At 42.4% G+C, this 23,565-nt stretch overlaps 1 protein-coding gene and 2 non-coding genes across 3 annotated transcripts in view; 2 read left to right on the plus strand and 1 right to left on the minus strand.

Annotated features, from left to right (window-relative positions):
• The first annotated feature begins 492 nt into the window (after positions 1-492).
• TRNAR-ACG (transfer RNA arginine (anticodon ACG)) lies at positions 493-565 on the plus strand. The gene has a single exon. It is a non-coding gene; the product is annotated as a tRNA-Arg (tRNA).
• A 1,300-nt stretch (positions 566-1,865) lies between these two features.
• Positions 1,866-1,956, plus strand: TRNAY-GUA (transfer RNA tyrosine (anticodon GUA)). Its single transcript is given in 2 exon segments — positions 1,866-1,902; positions 1,921-1,956. It is a non-coding gene; the product is annotated as a tRNA-Tyr (tRNA).
• A 5,908-nt stretch (positions 1,957-7,864) lies between these two features.
• The window catches only part of DNAJC5B (DnaJ heat shock protein family (Hsp40) member C5 beta), a 31,695-nt gene continuing 15,994 nt past the window's right edge, over positions 7,865-23,565 (minus strand). The window contains exons 2-4 of the mRNA XM_060243684.1: positions 18,888-19,101; positions 15,754-15,925; positions 7,865-8,135 (exon numbers count right to left, since the gene is read on the minus strand). Coding sequence (XP_060099667.1) covers positions 8,038-8,135; positions 15,754-15,925; positions 18,888-19,101 — 484 coding nt within the window. The 3' untranslated portion in view covers positions 7,865-8,037. The remainder of the gene's footprint in view (positions 8,136-15,753; positions 15,926-18,887; positions 19,102-23,565) is intronic.

Here is a 23,565-nt window from a genome sequence, read left to right on the forward strand (position 1 = left end):
AGCTTTGTTGGTCTTAAAGATGCACTTGACTCCTACTTTGTTCTACTGCTTCAAACCAACACGGCTGCCCACTTGGATCTTTCTTCAGCTCAGTCTCTTTTCTAATTTGAATAGGCATCCCCGAAGTTCCCCCATAAAACAGCCAAACGAGCTTCCGGCACAAACGTGATGCGTTCGTGTAGGTGACTCCGAGTAATAATCGCTGCCTTAATTCATCGAAGGCCCTGGGCTGTAGCCCGGGAAAGCAAGCCCCTGCCGCGAAAAAGCTGTTGCTCCTGAAGGGGCCAAGGAGCCGGTGCCTTCTCGGACGGGGCTGGCTTCTCCTCTGGGGCTGCGCTGGTGTCACGCGGCATCATTGGCCACTGACCCTGTGCCTTGCGGGGGAAACACGCAGACAGGCGAAGAGGCTCAAAGTCACACTCTATCTTTTTCTTAGCTGCTCGCCGGTCAAACACTTTCTGTGATAGGGCGCAAAGCCTGACAGTCACGGGAGGGCCAGTGGCGCAATGGATAACGCGTCTGACTACGGATCAGAAGATTGTAGGTTCGACTCCTGCCTGGCTCGAGGGTTTTTTGTTTCCTCCCGTCAAAAAGTTGCAAGATTGTTCCAGCCTGGAATACCATTGATTCGTCACAATATTTAAAACGTATGTGTCCATCATTTTTTATAGTTGCAGTTTGAATACTATTATCACAATATGATCCATACATGTTTCTCTCTTGACTTCCTTTCTATCTTGTCTGACATACTAACTCCAATACGCCAGGTTCCCCCTCCCCACATCATATATTACTTTTATGGATTGCACCGATTTTCTAGCCAGATATAAAGTATTCGATAATTGTATTGTTTTCATTATTTGCACTTTTAGAGTGTGGTCACCATTTAGTTATTTTGAAAGTCAATTGGCCTAAATGCTAATTTATAACTGATTATTTGCATCTTTTATTTATTTGATTTCAATATTTATATCCCACAATGGGAAAACGAAGAGGCTTGTATCACTCTCCGTCACCCTCGCAACAAACGGGGATTTGAACGGAGGCCTGCCAACATCCTAAACTGACGCTGCGGCTTTAAAAACTTCAGTATGTATAAAATATTATTTTGTGGGATCTTCGCCCTTGATCTCATTCAAGGGTTTAAAGAAGGTTTTGTTTAGGTTTATCTAGGACTAGCTGTTGCGCAGAGAATGATAAACAAGCTTCAGTTTAACATCAGTTTCTCAGATCTGCTTTTCTTTAATGTGTAATTTATCTCCTGCACGTCTAGGCAAAACTAAAAGCTTAAACGAGCCAGGCAGGACTCGAACCTAAAATCTTCTGATTTGTAGCTAGACGCGTTATCCATTGCGCCACTGGCACAGCAGATGCAATATTTTATTATCGTTTCTCAACATGTATATAATAGAAGTTTCATGTCGATTCTACAGAGATCGACTTTCCAAATTCGAAATACTTTCAATAGGCGCTTCTTACAGCTCAGCAAATCACTCGTTTTACTCCCAAACCTGCCGCACTCACACTTGGAGTCTCAAAGCCACAGGAATCTCCTGAACCAAAAAAAAGCATTGCTGTTGCAGGCAGCTAAGGGGACTACGGCGCGGCCTGACATGTTCTTAGATCTGAGCGCCTGGTTCCCCGGAGGCCATGCCAGCAGCGAGCGCGCTCTAAGCACCCTTGTCCTTCAGTGCCCTTCCAGTCCTCCGAAGTTTCAAATGCACAGTGATCACTTTGCTGGCCGCCAGTACAACGCCTTCCCGCGCATGAACTCTAGCGCCATCTTGTGATTTAATAACGCCAGGACTGTCTAACTAAGTAGTGTGGGGCAGATTCTTTTCTATAACGGCAAAAAATACTAACTCCCTTCGATAGCTCAGCTGGTAGAGCGGAGGACTGTAGGAATGTTTCTGGTTGGTAATCCTTAGGTCGCTGGTTCGATTCCGGCTCGAAGGAGATGGTTTTTCTCTCCGTCCAGGTTTTCATTTATTTATTGTTGAGAAGACGCTCATATCGCCTCCCATTAAGAGAAAACTACGGGAAGGGTACGGAGCTGACTTTAGTCAAAGGATGGCAAGTCGGTTGTCCAGCAAATTGGGATTTTTCATTGTTTAGTACATGACCCAACATAAACGGCGAGTAATAAAGCCTTTGAGACGACACAGAAGAATGTACTTCCCTCAGCGCGGAGCTTGGGAGGAAGGATTTCCATATGTAGGATTCATATTCGGAGCACCTGTCCCCGGAATTGGAACTTAATCTAGATCTCATACTTCCCAAATGTGACTGGATTAAAGCCCCCGTTTCCTCTTTTTTTGTGGCAGAGCTTCCTGGCCAAACTCCACTTGCCCTGACTAAGACAATTCCTCAGTCGCTGTGACTTAATTCTCTGGTCAAGCAGGAGCAATTAAAGTTTTAGGGGTGCCAACTGCTTGGAGAAAAACAATGTTCTGTTCTTTTAAGAGTCTTAATGGAATATCACTTACCTCCATGCCACACAAACCTTCTGCTCTCTGTTTCCACACAATAAAGCTCTATTAAAAGGAAAGGATTTGGATCTTTAACAATCCATACAGATTACAAACTGCCAGCTATTTTCAACAATTCATTAATAAATAATAAAAACACGGCAAGCCTACAAAGTTGCTCTGGCAAATTCCTCCCCCAAAATGGTAGCTTGGATATTTTAGGCTGCAGTAGCACTTCATGTGTGACCAAAAGTTCACAATGAAGAAAAGGCCAGAATGTACATGGGTAGATTATACAATATAGGTAAGATTTATTATTCACATACTATAGTGGACAACAAAAGTCAACATCAGCGTACATAGTACATTTGGAAAACAGTATAGTAATAACTTTAATTGCATAGAGTAAAATTCTTGGAAATATAAGGGAGACAATTAGAGCAGGGGTCCCCAACCCCCGGAACCATAGACCGGTATCAGTCTGGGGCCTGTTAGCAACTGGGCTGCGAGGCAGAGGCACCATACCACCCCTTTTGCCTCTCTACGACCTAGGCTGACAAAAGAGGCAGGGGAGGCAGCATTAGCGTTGCCAATCCCCAGGTGGGGGCAGGGGATCCCCTGGTTCGGAGGCCCTCCCCCCGCTTCAGGGTCGTCAGAAAGTGGGGGGAGAGAAGGGAAATGTCTTCTGGGAACTCTATTATTCCCTATGGAGATTTATTCCCATAGAAAATCATGGAGAATTGATCCGCGGGTATCTGGGGCTCTGGAGGGGCTGTTTTTTGGGGTAGAGGCACCAAATTTTCAGTATAGCATCTAGTGCCTCTCCCCAAAATACCCTCCAAGTTTCAAAAAGATTGGACCAGGGGGTCCAATTCTATGAGCCTCAAAAGAAGGTGCCCCTATCCTTCATTATTTCCTATGGAAGGAAGGAATTGAAAAGGTGTGCCGTCCCTTTAAATGTGATGGCCAGAACTCCCTTTGGAGTTCAATTATGCTTGTCACAGCCTTGACCTTGGTTCCATCCCTAATGTCTTCTGGCTCCACCCCCAAAGTCTCCTGGCTCCACCCCCAAAGTCCCCAAATATTTCTTGAATTGGACTTGGCAACCCTAGGCAGCATTGGAGCAAGGCAGAGCAGCCCCAGCACCCCTTCCACCCACCTGGGACTTGGGTGGATGAAAGAGGCAGTGTGGCCTCATTCTGAAGTTGCCTCCCCGCTGCTGCGACCTTTGCCTACCCCTCATTCATAGACTTCTGCTGATCGACAGGGTTTTTTTAATGAGAGGGGGAGGCAGACTAGCCTCTTCTGTCGCCTGGCCACCTAGCAGGGAGGCAGCAGAAGCAGCCCCAGTCTCCTCCTCATTTAAAGACTCCCCCAGGGGGAGCAGGGATGGGGCATGGGTGGAGTGGCAGCCTAAGGCGACAAAAAACCCAGCACTGCCCCCCTATCAGTCTGTGGAAAAATTCTATTCCACGAAACCGCTCCCTGGTGCCAAAAAGGTTGGGAGCCACTGCATTAGAGGATGCTATAGGCTAATCCTGCATTGAGCAGGGGGTTGGACTAGATGGCCTGTATGGCCCCTTCCTACTCTTATGATTCGAGGTATAATATAAATCATGTAGGTTTCATCTGTCTCATTCACCTGACTTGGTGATCACATAATCACAAATGAGGAATAAATCAAGCTCCATAACAAATAATTGAGGCCAAATGATATTTTGATAAAATAAATGCATACAGTAAGTGGAATTGTTGTAAGCCGCCCTGAGCCACTCGTGGGAAGGGCGGGATATAAACCCCGGAATAAATAAATAAATAAATAATAAATTCCTGGTTCAGGATATCTGAAACAGATCCTGTTCTTGACCCCATACAAATTTAAAAACTACTTCTGTTACAACTTTGTTCTGGATTAATGACAAGCAGAAACCCAGTTTTCTCTTCAAGGAAGTGTTCTTGTTTTGCTTGGAGGGAACTTCCTGCCATTCTATTTGCCATTTTATTAGAATCCAATCCTATGTCCATTGGGACTTCCTTTCATCTCTTTAACTGTGTACAGTCACAACCATGATGTTGACTAATATTTTAAAAAATCAAATACTTGCCTTTGTGCTCCTATTCCTCAGTTGTGCAGTCCAACATCACTAACAGATCAGTGTTTTGTTATTTGCTGTGTGTAACCCTTTTTTACAAAATAAATCTCAGCAGTCCACAGTTATACAGTAATTAAATGCCTACAATGCCCCTCAGTTCTCTACATAGGACAAACAGGTCAAACCCTATGCCAAAGGATAAATGGAAAGCTGAGAAGCATATTTACATTTTCTCCAAGAGAAAGGCAATGGCAAACCATCCTGTAACAAAATGTCTGTCAAGGAGTTGCCGTGATGTGACATCACCCCATGGGTCAGTAATGACTTGGTGCTTGCACAGGGGACTACCTTTATCTTTTCTCCAAGGACCTAATGCAACAGTCCTTTCCTGGCACAAATATCCTTTTGTCTTCACACATATATACATGTTTCCAAAGGCATGAAGATAATCTTGTCTTCATGTCCATTAAATAGAGATGTACACTCAGATATTTCTGGTCCAAATATGTATCAAAAAACATTCTATCAGTATTTTATATACATATATATTTGGTATCCTGAGCAATAGTACTGAGCAGAGTACTTATGGGTACAAAAAAAAATTCTGGAAATATTTGGGAACATTTGGAGGTGGCATTTTAATGCTCCTGGGCCTGTTTTCATTCAATTTTAAAGGATTCCCAGGCAACTGGGGGAGGCCACTGTTCCAAGCAATGGGATCAGATATTAGTGGGATCACTAGAACTGTCTGCCCAGTCATCACAGTTCTCTCACAGCCCTCCCTTATTAGGAAGGGAACTGAAAACAAATCAGCCAGTATCATAATGCCCCTGTATAAATCGATGGTGCAGTCTCATTTGGAATACTGTGTACAATTCTGGTCACTGCACCTCAAAAAGGATATTATAGCATTGGAAAAAGTCCAGAAAAGGGCAACTAGAATGATTAAAGGTTTGGAACACTTTCCCTATGAAGAAAGGTTAAAACGCTTGGGGCTGTTTTGCTTGGAGAAACATCGACTGCGGGGTGACATGATAGAGGTTTACAAGATTATGCATGGGATGGAGAAAGTGGAGAAAGAAGTACTTTTCTCCCTTTCTCACAATACAAGAACTTGTGGGCATTCAATGAAATTGCTGAGCAGTCAGGTTAAAATGGAAAAAGGAAGTACTTCTTCACCCAAAAGGTGATTAACATGTGGAATTCACTGCCACAGGAGGTGGTGGTGGCTGCAAGCATAGCCAGCTTCAAGAGGGGATTGGATAAAAATACGGAGCAGAGGTCCATCAGTGGCTATTAGCCACAGTATGGCTTCTCTTATGTTCTCTATTGCTCTCTAAGCATGGACAAAAAGGATAAAAAGCAAGCCTGCAGCTTGACTTCATTTCAGAGAAGCATGTGTGTAAGTGTGTGGTTTGCCAAGTCTGAGTGGCTGCCTTGGTACTGGATTGCCTTGGATTCTGTGGTTTGACAATGGTTGTGTTGCGCTTTCCACATCAGCTTATGGTTTGCTAGGATTCTTTGGTTGGTTTTGCTGGGTTTTTCTGGTTCTATTTACATTCAGAGGCTTTTTGGCTAGTGATTGCCCTTGTATGTTTGGATATTGGCCTTTTTCCCCTGAAGAAAGCATGAAAATGTTTCCCTTCAGAAACAATGGATACAAATAGGATAGCTAGAGGTATATAAGAAGAAACTTGCTGGATCAGACTGATGGTCTATTGAGTCCAGCATCCTGTTTCACATATTGGCCAACCAGTTCCTCTGGATGGTCAACAACGGGATAGAGGCCAAGGCCTTCCCTTGATGTTGCCTCCTGGCTCTGGGATTCGGAGGATTAGTGCCTCTGAATGTGGAGGTTCTTTCAGTCACTATGGCTGGCAGCCATTTATAGATTTATAATCCATTAATCTATCTGATCCCCTTTTAAAGCTGTTTATTCCTGTGGTCATCACTACATCCTCTGGTAGCGAATTCCACATTTTACTCACTCTTTGTATGAAGCAGTATTTCCTTTTGTCTGTCTTGAACCTCCTGCCCATCAGGTTCATTGGATGTCCATGAGTTCTTGGGAGAAGGAGGAAAAGTTCTTTGTCAACTATCTCCACCCCATACATAATTTTATAAATATTTTCTAAACTGAAAAATCCCAGACTCTTCAGGTTTTCCTCAAAAAGAACATATGAAGCTGCCTTATACTGAATCAGACCCACAGTCCATCGAAGTAAGTATTCTCTGCTCAGACTGGCAGTGGCTTTCCAGGGTCTCAAGCTGAGGTTTTTCACACCTATTTGCCTGGACCCTTTTTAGTTGGAGATGCCGGGGATTGGAACCAGGAACTTTCTGCTTACCAAGCAGATGCTCTACCACTAAGCCACTGGTCCTCCCCAAGTAGATTTATAAAGAAGGTGTCCCAATCCCCTAATCATCTTGCTTGCCTTCCTCTGTACTTTTTCCAGCTCTGTAATGTCTTTTTAGAGGTATGGTAACCAGAACTGCACACAGTATTCCAAATGAGGCCACACCATAGTTCTATACAAGGGCATTACAATATCAACCATTTTGTTCTCAGCCCCTTTCCTAATAATCCTTAAATTTGCCTTTTTCAGCACTTCAGTACACTGGGGTGACACTTTCATTGTTCAGGGTCCCATAGAACTGGACTCCTTGATCCAGTTTTCTTGAAATTTGAGGAGTCTTTAGTAAGGAAGCACTAGGTTTCCTGTAATTTTCCTGCTGTTTTACCGTCACTGAACAGCCACTCTAGCTCTCCCCCCAAAAGATAATGGACCCTTCCTCCCCCGCAAGCCTCTGAATTAATATTCCAAAATGGTATTGGGGGTCTGAATAATCTGGAATACCGATATGGATACCCTTTCCAAAATCCAATTTTTTAAAAAATCCTATTTTTAAAGTGCAGATTGCTACTATTAAGTCAAAAGCTGACTCTGAAAGCAGTTTAAACTGAATGAAATTATAGTCCCTATCTGAATGAAATTATAGTCCCTATGTGGTTGCAACACTGTACTGGAAAAACAGGGAGATGGGTGTACTAATTTTTAAAGATCCTAGAACTAAAGAAGAAATTATGTTCAAATTGCCTTTGACTAAATTACAAATCAAGTGCAGTTACTTACTTGACTAAGGACATTTTCCCATGTGTTGCTAAAGGTGCTTTTTGCATGGTACGTGAATGTAAAATTATGCACATTCAGTGTAAGAATGACTTCCACTTTATATCCATGTTAACTACAGTAAGAAGGGCAAGCAAACAGTTCTTAAGAGGTTGAAGGTGCTTTTAACAAGTAATCCTATACATGTTTATTTTCTCAGAAGCAGCTTTCACTGACTTCAATGGGACTTAAGTAAATCTATGGAATGAGATTAGAACACCTAGAAAATGTGAGAAAATGCTTTAACCAAGTTTTCCATTCAGTATTTTTTCTGTGACATTCAACCAGACTTCAATGGCTCCTTGTCTATGAATCTGTATGGTAGCTGCGATGACTGTCTCCAATAAGCTGAGTTTTCTCACTTGCATTTGTCATTTGCTGAAGTAGAATTGGAGATTCCCCATCTAAAATGAAGAAAACAAGATTATACATTTGTCTGATTTATTATCTAGTTCACCCTGGCCTAGCTTCAGATTTCAGAAGCTAAGCAAGGTTGGCCCTGGCTAGTATTTGAATGGAAGACCTGCAAGGAACACCAGAGTCATGAAGTGGAGGCAGGCAGTACCTCTGAACGTGTCTTGCCTTGAAAACTCTATGGGACAACCATCAGTCAGGTGTAACCTGATGGCAAAATAAAATAAAATTTTTAAAAATCCGGTTTAAGGTTTCATTTAAGAGACTGATTGTAGTCATTTTGTCTACTAGCACCAGTGTGCTATAAGCGTTCTACCATAGTTTCAACTAGTCTTCTTTTCAAAGTCCAGTTCCTGCTCAACAATAATCATATAGTTCAAACTAATGTTTAGATATTCCCATGAATATCTACTGGAACAGAATAAATATAATGGTTCACTGATGTGAACCTACTGGAGTAGATACAGCCCCTCATTTCAGCGAAGTTTTAAGCTTTCCTGTAGCCTAAAGAGCCTTCTTCCAGATTGTGGCCTTCTATCCCACTATCAGCAGAAGAATAGTACAAACATTGGAGTCTTGGGTCAATCCAGTGGCTCATCCAGTACTGCAGTGGCAAGATAGCTATCAGAAAGCTTCACAAAAAATAGCTCATGATGGCTATCGACCCTGTTATTCAGCCTGAGTATGTGAAAATGAAGTTTGCACCTTTGAAAGATAAGCAGCCATCACTATCTATTGTCTTTCATGCATTTATCTAACACCATTTAAAGCCATTTATGATGGTGGCTGTCACAGAATTCTGTGCTAAGTGCCATATGTAACTATCAGCCATTGTCACACATCAGGGGACTAGGGAGGGCCTTCTCCTGGCTACCACCACTCTGGTAAGGGTCTGTCTGGGAGGGCCCAGAGCACCCACCTGACCCCTGTTTTCTTTCTTCAAACCATGACCGAAGACACGTGAGGACAAAGGCAGTGTAAAATGATAAGTTTATTGTTAGTGCTCAAAAACAAACAAGTGGGTTTTAATTATTACTGCAACACTGAAAGGTAGAAACGGTAAAGTTGATGCAAAGAAAATAACAGCCCTAACTAAATGTCCCCTTCCTCTAATGCCAAAGACTCACCACCCTTGGGTGAGGGAACCCTTCTGCTGCAGCCTTTTCAGAGACAACACTCCTGACTGCAGCCATCCTCCAGAGAGAAAATTTCCCTGACTATAGCTAGATCTTTTATTTCCTTTCTTTCAGGCCCTACCCCTCTGGTCAAGTTTTTCCACCAAAAGTGCTGCCCACCCAATCAGAGGGACACAAGGGATCTTGGGAAATGTAGGCTGTGTAGCTGCTCTCACACAGGATTCCCTGGAGCCTGTAGGCCTCACTAGGCCTAGGATAATGACAGCACTATTACATACACATCTTGTTGGATGCTGTCATTCAATTCTCTGATAATGGTGGAGCCATTCTTTAGTTCAAAAAACATGGTGCAAGAGAGGAGGCTTCATTATTCCTCTCACTGGGGAAATGTTCCATCATTATCAGAGTGGAATAATTTAGAATTATTTGCAATTATTATTAGTTAGTCAGACACCCTCTACCTATATGTAATGTGTTGATGACTTCTGTTTCAATTTATCGGAAGAAGTGTGCATGCATGCAAAAGCTTATACCATGAATAAAGATCCAAGTGGGCAGCCGTGCTGGTCTGAAGCAACAGAACAAAGCAGTAGACAAGTTGGTCTTAAAGGTGCCACTGGCTCAAACTTTGTTCTGGTGATCAAAATAAGGCAAGATTGTAGCTTTCCCCCCCTCCTTACAGTGATTTTTTGCAGCTACTTGCCAGTGAAAATCTATGAGGAATCATCTTGTGAATAGGACTAGAACAAATTCAACAGCTGCTCACATTACATTGTGATGGAAAATCCACAGTTCTAAATATCATTCGCTATACAGACAGTTGGCCACGCTTGAAGCCATAGGAGTTTCAAGGCAAGATATGAACAGAGGTGGCTTGCCATTTCTCTGCCTCTGGACTTCCTTGTTGGTCTGCTATCCAAGTAATCACCAGGGCTGAGCTCTGCTTAGCTTCCACGTAACCTGGACCATCAGGTTGGGGCAGTCCTCAGTAAGCCCTGACTTGGCTGTATAATGCTGGCAAAGAGAAATCCCCACTTGCTGCCACTCTTCTCTACACTAGTTGTGGTTCCTCTCTGTTCTGGTAATGAATGCTCTTTCCTTTTGAACTAATGAGCATATTGCCAGCAAATCTGGCCATGACCAAGATTTGCATGGCATGTGTTTGTGAAATGGTTTGCAAAATACTTAGCTCTAATTTTGTAAAATTTGTTTCTAGTGTAATTGTTGCAGGGGTGGGGAATGAAGATATTGGCAGTGGCTATAATTCACCACCTGTCTGCAGTGGTGTCATGATAGTATAGTATTCAGAGCTATCAAGATATTCTAATCTAGAGAATTCTATCCTTTCCTCCCATCACTGTTTTTACCTCCCCCCCTGCAATATTTCATTGCTTTTGGACTTTTACATGTCTTTTACATAGACTCAGATATGTATTCTTTTCAGAAGTGCCTATCGAATGTCTCTATATTTGGTTTCTACGTTCCAGAAGGGGTGAAAGGACAGAAGGAACCCTGTAGAAGACGTCTGGCTTTGTCTGTCTAGTGTTGGGCTCTAATACTGGACTGTCCCTTGGAGTACCTGGTCTCAGGGCATGTACAGACCATAGCCTCTCATACTTTTAGGTGGGAATTGTTATGGGGAAAGTCTGATATTTATCCAGTTCACTACCGTTACTGTCAGAAGCCAACATTGAAAGTTAGAATTCATCTAGTGAACAGTGCTGAAGACAATGAGGAGACAAGCATGGGACTGAATCACATCTAGACTGTAGAGGAGGAGATGAAAGCGTTGCTATGGCTGTACTCTGGTTTACTGCTAAATAACTACTCTCTCTAAATAACTACTTTCCCAAGTCCTCAGATATTTTGATGGGGGGGAAATACAACATTACTAAAATCAACTTTGCAAGCAGATGCTTGCAAAATACAATGGAAACACTGTCCATATAGTGAGAAAAAGGATTATTATTTTGCTTATCTCCAAAGCATGGCAGACATATTTACATGTTCACCTCGGGGGTGGGTGAGGGGAGAGTAATCCTTTTCCTGCAGGCTCCTGAAGGTCACAATGCTCTTGATGATTTCCCACTAACAGCAGGAAGTGCAGTGCTATGTCCCGTTTTGATTCTTCCAGTCAGCAGGCGGGACTAGAAATATGATATCTAATATCTCTTCAGAATCATGACACGAACTCAAAAATTGTGAGCTGTAAAAATGTCACAGCTGTCTTCTGAATTGCATTGTGGAGGGCATGCCAGTACTGAAGAGAGGCATTACAGGGATTTCATGAAGATTTGAACTTGAATTTCTAGGACATTCAAGTTTGAGGTTCCTCAGAAAATAAGATTTGCCACCTGGAATGCATTTGTTTGATCTCAGCTTCAGTGGTAGGCAATTTAAATTCTGCATAAATGCATGAAATGAAAATGCAAATCGGCAATGGCCAGTCTCACCCCACAGGAAACAATCCTGTCATAAAGCGAGAGCTCCTGCCATTGTGCAAAGGGTTCACCATTTCAATCAAGGACATTGTTTCAGCCCCCATCAGCTTGTATTGGTTAAAATTCATTTTCTTTGAACTGTTTCAGTTGAAAAGACACCTCCCCCCTCCCAGCAGAGTAATTTGTGATTATGTGTTCGCATGTAGACAAGGGTTGATATCTGATGTTCTGGAATAAGAAACACTATAATTTCCATTGTGTTTATTCAAATTGTCTGAGAACAGAATAGATTTGCATAAGGCTTTTGTTTTTCCCAAATTCACAATTTCGGAATCGGGGCAATAAATGTTCCGGTACTCATTTAGTACCATCTCCCATTAGAGTTTCCATTTCTCCCCAGAAGATGCTTCTACATGTTACTGTGCAGAAATTCAGCAGGTACAGCTTTTTCCTGGCATAGGAATTCAGGTATTGTAATGTGACACCCCTTGAATTTCTTCAGGAATAATTTTTTCACACAAACACCATTTTATTAGGCTAAGTTATTTTGCTTTCTTCTTGAAAGTGAAGTGTTGCATTCCTGAAATCATATAATATCCTGGAACGCTATCCAAAAAGATACAGAATTTATTTTAGGTTAGGTATGAAGCAGCAACCAAGTGTGTTCTGTTGTTAGTAGGGTTGCCAGGTCTGACTCAAGAAATATCTGGGGGCTTTGGGGGTGGAGTCAGGAGACTTTGGGGGTGGAGCCAGGAGCAAGGTTGTGACAAGCAGGACTGAACTCTAAATGGAGTTCTGGCTATGACATTTAGAGAGACCATGCACCATTTAAATGTTTCCCCTTCTTTGGAAATAAGGAGGATTCACAATTTCGGAATCGGGGGGTTCATAGAATTGAACCTCGGTCCAATCTTTTTTAAACTTTGAGGTTTTTTTGAGGAGAGGCACCAGATGCTATGCTGAAAGTTTGGTGCCTCCATCTCAAAACACAGCTCCCCTGCAGAGCCCCAGATACCCATGGATCAATTTTCCATAATACCCAATGGCAGGAGTGTCAAATTCATTTGTTATGAGGGCTGGATCTGATATAAATGAGATCTTGTTGGGCCAAGCCAGGCTGGGCCATGTGTGTCATAAAATGTAATGCCAGCTAGCAGAGATATAAACTTTATAAAGAACACTGTAAATAGTGTAAACTTTATAAAGACAAACACACTGTAAAAAAAACACCCTTAAAACATGCTTAAAAGACTAGCACTCTTGGGGGAGTGGCTCTGACCAATATCCGGTCAGGAGCTTTTGCCTAACGCTCTCCCAGCTGTCTCCAAAGTTATATCTTTTTTCACCCCTTTAACTATATTTTTTGAACTTTTGAAAGATGCCTCCGAAAGGGGGAAAAAAAACCAAGCAGAAGGAAAAAAGCTTTCAGCCTTTAACTAACTTCTTGGAACAGCCGTCCACCTCCCATGCAAGGTTGGGGAGAGATGAGGAACCAGAAACTGAAGATAGCCCTCTCACTGTGAATTTATTGTCTCAAGCTATGTCTAAATTAAGACAAGAATTACGAGAGGACATAACTTCTATGTTTCAACCAATGTGTCAGCGTCTGGATGAATTAGAGAATTCTTGTAAACTGGCAACCCAGACCGCACAAGAAGCCTTAAAAAAAGCTCAAGAGACGACTTCAGATGCATGGACGAGGGAACGAGTTTTAACAATGGACTTTCGTAGTCGGGAGCTGTGCTTAAAATTTAGAGGTTTTAAATCGGATGTGGAAGCTGAAATGGACTTATATATATTCATGGCAAATTGGCTTGCTGAAGTAACCCACCTGGAAGTCGAAATTCTCCCACTCATTCAGAAAGCATATCGTGTTGGCAAGGTATGTGAAGACAATTCGTCTTATACCAGAGATATTGTGGTGCAGTTCAAGGATTATAGAATGAGGCAAAGAGTCTTTGCAGAGGCTAGGGAGAGGGGAGGCTTCGACTACCAGGGGTTAAAGATTCAGGTCTTTCCGGATCTTCCTCCTGAATTTTTAAGAATCAGAAGAGACCTTAAGGGCACAACTGCCAAATTGCGGGACTTAAAAATTAAATATAAATGGCTACAATCAGGCAAACTATGTGTCCAAAAAGGCTCCACTTCGTTTACAGCTTATGACGCAGCCTCGGGTGAGATACTACTCTCTAAATTAATTCCCTCCCCCCCTACATCAAGAGTTAATAAGAGAAAGGAATGCTCTCCACTCGTTCCTCCAAGGACAACCCGTGCGTGTACTGAGGAAGTTCATGTCAATCTGGAAGAAAATATGGACTCTATTTAAAAGACACTGAAGCAACAAGAAAAGGGAAAAGCTGAAGAAACTTATAATTTATATTTATTGTTTTTTCTTTCAGAATTAAAGGCGGGGTGGGGTCAGCTGGTGAGAGCACCTGGGTAACATCCCTCCTTGTTTAATTCAGCCCAGGTGAAGAAAGAAGGACTTTCTTTTTTTTTTTCTTCTTGACCTTAATTTTAAGGTCTCCAGGGACTGAGATATATAGTTAGAATTTATTCTTTATGGATTTTTTTTTGAGAGTAGAAGGAATAATCAAGATATAGAAGAAGAAGGAAAATAAGAAGTTATATTGAATGCTTGTGGTATTAAGTTTTAAAAAATCTGTTAGGGAAAGCAGCATTGTTAAGCTTAATTATTCCTCTGCTATAAAAAAATAGAAAATATAAATAGACACATATATATATTAAGTGGTGTGGAATGGTAACATATGAGATATTTTTAAGCCACATTGTTTTTGATTTGTTATTATGGTACACCTACCTGGTGGAACAGGTAGTAATTTAATGAGTCTATAATAAAAAATATGAGTATGGAAAAAAAAAGAAAAAAAAAAGACTAGCACTTTTGCAATATTTTATTTAGCAGTCTCTGATAACTGACACCTCTTGCTCTGAATTACTGCATCAAAATCTTGCTCTTTCCCTCCCTCCACAGGGGACTAGGAAGGGTAGGAGCCTCAGCCAATAGAAGGAAGAGAGACTTGGCTCAGTAGCTCTGCTGTGTGATTGAGAGACCCTGACAAAGCAAGCTCTTCCTCCCCCACTTCCTTCCCAAGGGAAGAATCTCAGCCAATGTGGAAAACAGGCTTTGCTCTGTAGTTCCTGTGCGACTAAGAGAACCTGGCAAAGCAAGCAGTGATGCAGAACCATAAAAGGGAATGGTACCATAGAGTTTTCCTCCCAAACTGCTAGAGCATCCAAGAAAACCATAGAGTTTCCTTGGAAGCTCCTAGAGCAGCCAGTGTGTGATGTTGCCAGCACAATGATCTCACTTATGAGTGAGATCATTGTGCCAGCGATATTGGGAGGGGATCATCCCACTGGCCCACTGCGGGCTGGTGGGTTGGGGACCCACAAAGTGGGAGAACCCCCGCCTGGGAACCTGGCAGCCCTGTCAAAAAACCCCCTCAAGTTTCAAAAAGAGTGGACCAGCCGGTCCAATACTACAAGTCCCCAAAGAAGGTGCCCCCTCCTTCATTATTTCCAAATAAGGGATGGTATTTAAAAGGAGCACAGTCCCTTTAAATGTGATGGTCTGAACTTCCTTTAGAGTTCAATGGTACTTGTCACAACCTTGCTCCTGGCTCCACCCCCAAAGTCCCCAGATATTTCCTGAGCTGGACCTGGCAACCATAAAAGGGAATGAAAGCCACAAAGCTAAAGGACCAGCTGCTGTAACAGTAGAAATTAACACATAATAAGGCAAACAATGCAGGAAAGAAAGGAGAGCAGGAGGGCAAATGGATTTACAGGGATGTTAACCTGCTGGGCATTTACCAAAGTAACCTGTGCAGGATGAAAGGAATTCAATTAAACACTTCTTTCAGTTTAGTGCCTTTTCTCAAATTAAAACCATCAAAGCTGAACAGCTGGCGTAAAACCCCAGGGTCTGTATTTGAGAAAATACTGCACTTTTTTTTTTTTGCTCAATAGTACTTCTCCACTGGCCGCCCGGCCGCAATAATAAGCACCTCTTTCCATGTCAGTCTTAATTTGTTCTTCCAGGTCCTCAGGAGACATGCAAAATTCTTGTTCTTCCTCTGGTGGCTTGGGCTTACACTTGCCACAACAGCAGTTGAAACAACAGCAGAGGCAGCAGCAAAAGTAGCAGCCGGTCAAAAGGCCACAAAGAGCAAACAGGCCCTGGAGGAAACAGAGGAGAGACACAGACTCTGATTAGACTGGAAGCCTGAGAGATAGAATCCTTTTTTTCACACATGGAAGGCAACCGGACAGGATCATTTAGAAAACTATCTAGGCTGTTGAATTAAATGAATCTAGACTGGGACTTAGAAACAAAAGCTCTTCCTTTGTATCTGGGCCAAGAAGAATGGGTTCAAAATCAAACTTGTAAACTGTAAATAACCTGGTTTTTATTTTATTTACTTCATTTATACATTTCTCCCCAGGGGGTGGATAGTTCCTGTGGAAAGTGGGGTTTGTGGGGGGGGGGGAGACCTCACAGGGTTATAATGCTATAAAGCAGGGGTGGCCAGAGGTAGCTCTCCAGATGTTTTTTGCCTACAACTCCCATCAGCCCCAGCCATTGGCCATGCTGGCTGGGGCTGATGGGAGTTGTAGGAAAAAACATCTGGAGAGCTACCGTTGGCCACCCCTGCTATAAAGTCTATTCTCCAAGAGTAGTCATTTTCTCCAGGGAAACTTATTTCTGGAGACAACTGTAACTCCAGGAGACCTCCAGGCCCCATCTGGAGGTTGGCAACCCTACCTGGCTATGATACAAGGTGTGGGAAAGATGGAGAGGGGTTCAGCAGCTTTGGCTTCCAGTGTGTGGCAATGAAGCTGATGGCAAAATGGAGGCAGAGAAAGAGGTGGCTGTAGCACCTCCCATATGCCACCCTGAGGTCACCCACTCACCCCCCCCATCAGCTTTTATTCGAAACACACATCTCGGTGTTCCTGTAAACCTGCTTGAACTAGCCAACAGACTGTACTGCAGCAGAAAATTGTGTCTTTCCTAAAACCTACTACCAATTCTTGTCTGAAAATGATTTTCTGCAGGGTACCCTAAAAAAAAAAAGGTTGAGTTAAAATACTGATATTTATGTAGCTGCTTTGGGTAGCTCCAATAGGCTAAACTGACCCATGGACCTATGGAGAAAATCACCATTAAAAGACTAGGGAAAATACGTCCATTACTGGAATTACAGTTAGTTATTTGCAACGACAGCTTTGGAATTGACTGTATCTAGCGAGGACACCTTTTAAGAAAATTGGTGCTTTCAATAGCTGTGTGGTGAACAGAAATTCAGTGCACATGTAAGATTTTTTGTGTAATCGACACTTGCAGGAGATTAAGCAGAGAGTGGACTACTATGTCATACTTAAGATAGCAAATTAAAATTCTTAATGCTCCCTGAGTTGGAATAATTCTCTGCAGATGGTTCTACCCTGGCTCTTTCTCTGATTTTCTATCTACAAAGATTTTTTAATGCAAGGACCATTCAAAATTGCAACTAGGCACCTGTAGTTCAAAGTGGTACAGTCAAGTCTATCAATTTAGTAAACTATTGCCACGTTCTACTACATATATAGGCCAAACTGTAGACCCAAATTTCAGGAAAGTGTTTAAGGCAAAGTTTAGTTGAGAATCATACACAGAAAGAGTCTGAGGTCACAAACAGACATGATAAAGACCATGAGGGTTGAACCTTTCTACCCACTGTGGCTTTGGTAAGTAAAACCTCCTTTCTCCACTTTTATTAGCCCCATCAAGGGAAAACCTCCTTTAAAACCCATTGTTTCCCCTTGAGAGAGCTAATAATAGCACAGGAGTGAGGGATTTCAATGAACAGACATGTGTAGGGGGGTGTTAAGGGTTAAATCCCTGTTCCCTGTGCTATCTCTATAATATGTGAATGGAGATTTGTTATCTTCCTCATGTCTGTTGGTGCCCTGAGTCATAGGCAAAGCCTGACAGAATAAATACTCTGTCATACTAGAACAACTAGAAAATATGGAAAGGACATTGAAACATTAAGTGTTCACCTCCACCACTGCATTTCACAGCTGGAGCAAGTTGCACTTGCAATGTTTCTTTAAGTTATGTGGCTATAAAAGGCATAGAAATCTATTGGGGGAAAGCTAGGTCTCCTAACAATACTAAACACTAAAACTCATTTGGAAAAACCAAAGTGCAAGAGTATCTCACAGAAGGCAAAATAAAAGTATCACAAATTTTTAAAAAACTGTCTTGTGCAAAATGCCAAATCTTGTGTGCCTATGTTCTATTTAAGTTAACAATTTTCCTGCCCCAAAGATGTTGTAGCTCAAAATAGCAGTGAGAATTACACATTAGGTGTGAGTTTTGACAGATTCTTGATGCCTGAGGCCCAGTGTATTTGGTCAGATGCTGACTAAAGTGCTAGTGTGTGATACGTACACCCACAAATGCCAAATTCTTAGGATTACATAACAAACCAGATGAGTAAGACCTCTGATGCCATCAGAACCACAAGATGTTTACCCCAGTTCAGCCTGAACCGTTCTGTTCTTCTCCAACCTCTTCCACTTCCTTTCCCCTACCTCTTTGCAAGGCACCAAGGTGTGCCATAATCACACACAGTGTTATGTATTACTATTGCTTACGCAGACGCCATGCCATATATAGTCCAGAATGTGGCTAAGTTTGTGCTGCAAAAACTTATTAACTGGTTGTCACACTAAGAGGACTTTTCACTTTGAGCAATGAGTCATTTACATTTAGTCATTACTGAAAAGAAAGTCAAAATTAACCTGGAGCTCCAGCTTCAAATATAATTAATGTCTTGAGGCGATTAAAGTGGCATCCAGCATATTTAATTAGTAAATGAAAGGGACACGGAAGCATCCTTTAATAAGCACTTCCCTCAAAGAGTGTTTCAAATTATTAATTTTTTGCTGTTGTTTCTGAAGTTAAGATGGGCAACTGTTTCTACAAAGCTCTTTCTGATGCTGAAACTTGTTTTAGATGGATGTTTCTAGAATTCTGTGGAAGTTCCAAGTGGGTTCTGTGAACACTCCAGCAGCCAGACATAAAACAGGCTTGGCAATATCATGATTCCCTTTTACAAAGGATGAGCTATTTTCACATTGAAGTACTTACCTTTGCCCACCAGCTAGAAAGCATGAAATATGTATTGACATTTTCTTCGCCAAATTGCTCTGCTATGTAGAGCCCTAATGATCCATACTGGTCATATATGTTTCTTTTGGATACATCAGTTAGTATTGCATGAGCATTATTGATTTCTTTAAACTTTTCTGCTGCTTCTGGGTTATCAGGATTCTTGTCAGGATGATATTTCAGAGCCAGCTTCCTTAAACAAACAAGAAAAGGAGAATGCTGTGAGTAGACAGTTATTAAAGCCAGAGGAATGCTTCTTTCCTGAGCAGAAAGTTGACATGGCCCTGGTGAGCTCAGATTTACAGTCAAAAATTGTCATCAGTGCAGAGTTTGCATGAATAATCACTGTTTAGTTTAGTTACTACATTTTTGTTAGTGAGGTCTAGGGTTGCCAAGTCCAACTCAAGAAATATCTGGGGACTCTGGAGGTGGAGCCAGGAGACTTTGGGGGTGGAGCCGGGAGTAAGGGTGTGGCAAGCACAATTTAAAGGCATATCACATTTAAAGGGACCACACTCCTTTTAAATGCCTTCCCTCCATTTGGAATAATGAAGGACAGGGGCACCTTCTTTGGGGGCTCATAGAATTGGACCCCCCCAGTCCAATCTTTTTGAAACTTGGAGGTTAATTGGAGGAGAGTCACCAGATGCTATGCTGAAAATGTGGTGCCTCTACCTTAACAAATAACTCCCGTAGAGCCCCAGATACCCGTGGATCAATTCTCCATTATACCCCATGGGAATCATTCTCCATAGGGATTAATGGAGTGCCCAGCAGACATTTTCTCCCCCCACCCCGCTTTCTGATGACCCTGAAGTGGGGGGGAGGGCCTCCAAACCGGGGGATCCCCTGCCCCCACCTGAGGATTGGCAGCCCTAGTGAGGTCTTCTCACAAACAGGTCTGTGGTTCCTGTTTGCATATTCATTAGTTGCATCCTCTGGATAGAAAATGCAGCTTTGCTAAACTTTAGAGAATACCTTAATATATTCACAAAAAATATATCAAATGATTTTCAGTACTTTGCTGTGAAAACAGGAAAAAACTGTTAATTAAAATTATATGGGTAATTTTTTGAAACACTGTATATTTAAACATTAAATATTATTTTATTGAAGACAGTGATATTTCTCTATAAACATGACTGCAATTATGTGTTCCTGTAACATCATACAAACTGAGATATTGATGACTTCATCCCAAAACCACAGCACATATGGGCATGAACACAAACAGCCTGATTCTGTGGGTGTTTACTTGGAAGAAAACTTTGCTGACTTGCCCCCACTTTGCTGACTGGGGGATTACTTCTGCCAGGGTTGCAGTCCTGCACAAATATGCACAGGAGTAAGTTGTTCTGTATTCAGGAGAGTTTATAATTAAAAAAAATCTCGCTAAGATCAGTTTTATGGGGGTCATAAGTATTTTTGGCCACCTAAATATAGGTCCCTAACAGCCAGCCTTTAAAAACTGGGCAGCTGTTTAAGGTAATTTTGAGGATTCCTGTGTGAAGTTGTAGAAATGAAAGGCTAAATAAATCAATGTGAGAAAAAGAAGTGCAAAGGGAAGTAGGAAACCTTTGGTTACAAGTATAACACATTTTCTGCCAAGATCTGAGTCTGCCTCTCCAAAACGGGATTAAATGAGGAGGATGTGTAAATCATCTCCTGCACAGGAAAACGAACAAAAATTTGAAGATAGTCTCTTCATGGAAAGAACCTTTTTGCTCAGAAGGTGGTTCTTTTCACACACACTAAATAACGCACTTTCAATCCAGTTTCAGTGTACTTTGCAACTGGATTTCACTGTGTGAAATGGCAAGATCCACTTGCAAATGGCTGCTGAAGTGGACTGAAACTGCATTATTTAGCATATGTGAAACTCACAGGTTTCATTTTCAGCCTGTGGAAATGAAACATGATATTGTTTTCACATAACATGTCAAAGCTCCAAGCCATAAAATCAGCATCCTTAAATTTCTATCTAAATGCAAGAATCAGTTAATATGCTTTGAACTGAAATGAACCAAGTAGATTGCTCATTATAACCAGGCTATAACTGCATTACTCAAGCGCAAAAATTCATATAGGGTTTAGCTATGCAGCATCCTGTGAGGATCAGTTTTATTAAAAGAGGAGGGGGCATTATTTACCCCTACTGGAATAACCAGGTGGTACCTCTTGTAGCAGATTGGAGAGATACCCCAGGCTAAGAGCCTGCAGCCTTTACAAGGAGTACGGACTTACTACAGAAATGATCTAAGAAGGATTGATGCAGGTGGGATGATTATCTGGGGTGGGAGAAGATTCTTGGAGCAATGTATCATTCTGCCTCTCATATTTAAGGTGAAGCAGATGTGAGCTAGTCCTCTGAGCCTTTTCTTGAATCTGGATCTTCGCCTAAGTACAGGCTTGTTTTCACGTGATGCTTGACAATTGTCCACACTCAACTACACTGGTTAGAGGATATATGCAATTTAATATTGACCCTTTTTGGTTTTCACAAAGCTCATAAGAGACACCTTTCAGGTTAAAATACTTCTATGTGCTTCATTTGTGGCATAAAGTGATGGATCCATACCCATCACTTGTGCTATTCCTATCTATATGAAGCTATTGGGAGAGGTCGTCAGGAGGTATGGCCTGCAGTGGCACTGCTATTTGGCTGATACTCAGCTCTATCTTTTGTAGCGAGCCAGTTTGGTGCAGCTTCTGGGTGACCTTGGGTCAGTCACAAGTTCTCTCAGAGCTGTTCTCTCAAGAGCAGTTCTCTCAAAGCCCTTTCAGTCCCACCAACCTCACAGGTTGTCTGTTGTGGGGAGAGGAAGGGAAAGGAGATTGTAAACCACTCTGAGTGAAAGGCAAAGATTGGGTGAGTACAGACTGCCGGCTCAGGGTGGCATGAAGCCACTTCAAAGAGACCCCACAAAGCCACCCCAAAGAGAGCCAGTGGGGAAAGGGGCGGACTGGAAGCCTCCAGATGGCACGCGGCATGCCCCTAGAACAGGGACGGACTGCATGCACTCTGGAGGAGCTTCCAGTGCACTTGTGTGTCTCCCCCGCCGCTCCTCAGGTACTTCCCGACCATCCAAACAGCCAGGAAGTGCCTCGAAGTTGCCTTGGAATTTAGGCACCACTTTGCAAGTGGTGCCTTTCCAAGGTGGCTTTGAGCCGGCCTCAGGCAGGCTGAAGTCAGGACGGGGACAGGAGGCAAATGCGTGCGTTTGGATGCACTTTTTTTGTTTGCCTGCCTCCCGTCCCCAGAGCGGCTTAAACCGCCTGTCTGTTGTCACCCTATAAACCCAATCTCTTCCTCCTCCCCTTCCCCTGAGGATACTGTTGATGTTCTGAACCAGTGTGTGGAGTCAGTAATGGGCTAGATGAGGATGGACAAGCTGAAACCTAATCCTAACAAGACAGAGGTTCTATGGGTTATAAAAAGGCACACCAGAGACTTCAGATCTTCCTGTTTCCTTGAAAAGCTAGGTTCACAGCTTGGAAGTGCTGCTTGACAACCTTAGAAAACCAGGTAGCTGCTGTGGCTTGGAGCAGTGGCAGATTGGCCAGGGTGTCAGCTTGCCCGAAGGCAAGTGGGCCCCTGATGAAGTGGACCTCCTTAAACACTAGACACTAATGCTTAAAATGTTAATGTCCTTTTAGTAGCTTGAAAATACAATAAGACATTCCAATAGTATTACTGTAATGCAACTAAAATTTACATTTTATGGTTGCCAGCTTCCAGGAAGAGCCTGGGGATCTTGACTACCTTAGAATCTTTGGGTCTAAGGCATGGGTTAATATTCCTCTAGACAAGAGACGAAAAGGGGGAGCCAGAGCCAGAAAGCTATTATTTTTAGGCTATCAGAATGGCATGAAAGCATATCGGTTTGTGGATTCTAAAGACATGATAAGGCTGAGCAGAACAGCTTCATTTTGTGAGGATGAAGGCTGGAATAGGATTCATGCCAATGAAATGCCTAAGAGTGTTGAGTTACAGCTATCTCTGCAGAGTGAGGAGGGGCGCAGGAATGTAAACAGAGAAGCTCCCTCACTGAGACAGAGAGAGGAAATAGCTGGCAGTTCAGACAGTATAAAGCAGGAAAGCTCTGAAGATGTAAGGTGCAAAACGCCTGAGGTCAGAGTGTCTGCCAGAGAAAACAAAGGAATACCACCTAAATGGTATGGCTATGACATTGATGTTAATCGTGTGCTCAGTATAGAGTCCAGATGCTATAATAGTGTGTTAGATTTGGACTATGGAGAAGAGTAATGTCTGACTGAAAACTAATGGAATGTAACTGCAGAAAATAAACTCAGGTTGCCTAACTAATGTATAAGCACCAAAGAATGATGTGAGTGCTGGTGAGCTCAAAGCTGGGGAAAAGAGTGAGCTTCTATACTATAAACTATATGGTATGTGCTCCCATGGAGCGACTAGAGAGAAAAAGGAAGAGCCAGGGAAGGCTACATAAGTAAACTGCCAAACTGATAAGAGTGCAACTACTGGAACAAAAATAAAGTGCAGAACTAAACGTGTGTGCTAACACAGAGTCACAGAGGCAGTATAATAAAAGGATTTAATGATATGAATGGTAATGACTGTACATCTGAAAGCAATATGTAAATGTAACTGTGGAACATGTGTAATGTGCAATGATAA

The sequence above is a fragment of the Heteronotia binoei genome, chromosome 7 (genome assembly GCF_032191835.1).
Source record: "Heteronotia binoei isolate CCM8104 ecotype False Entrance Well chromosome 7, APGP_CSIRO_Hbin_v1, whole genome shotgun sequence".
In the NCBI taxonomy this organism is placed as follows: domain Eukaryota; kingdom Metazoa; phylum Chordata; class Lepidosauria; order Squamata; family Gekkonidae; genus Heteronotia; species Heteronotia binoei.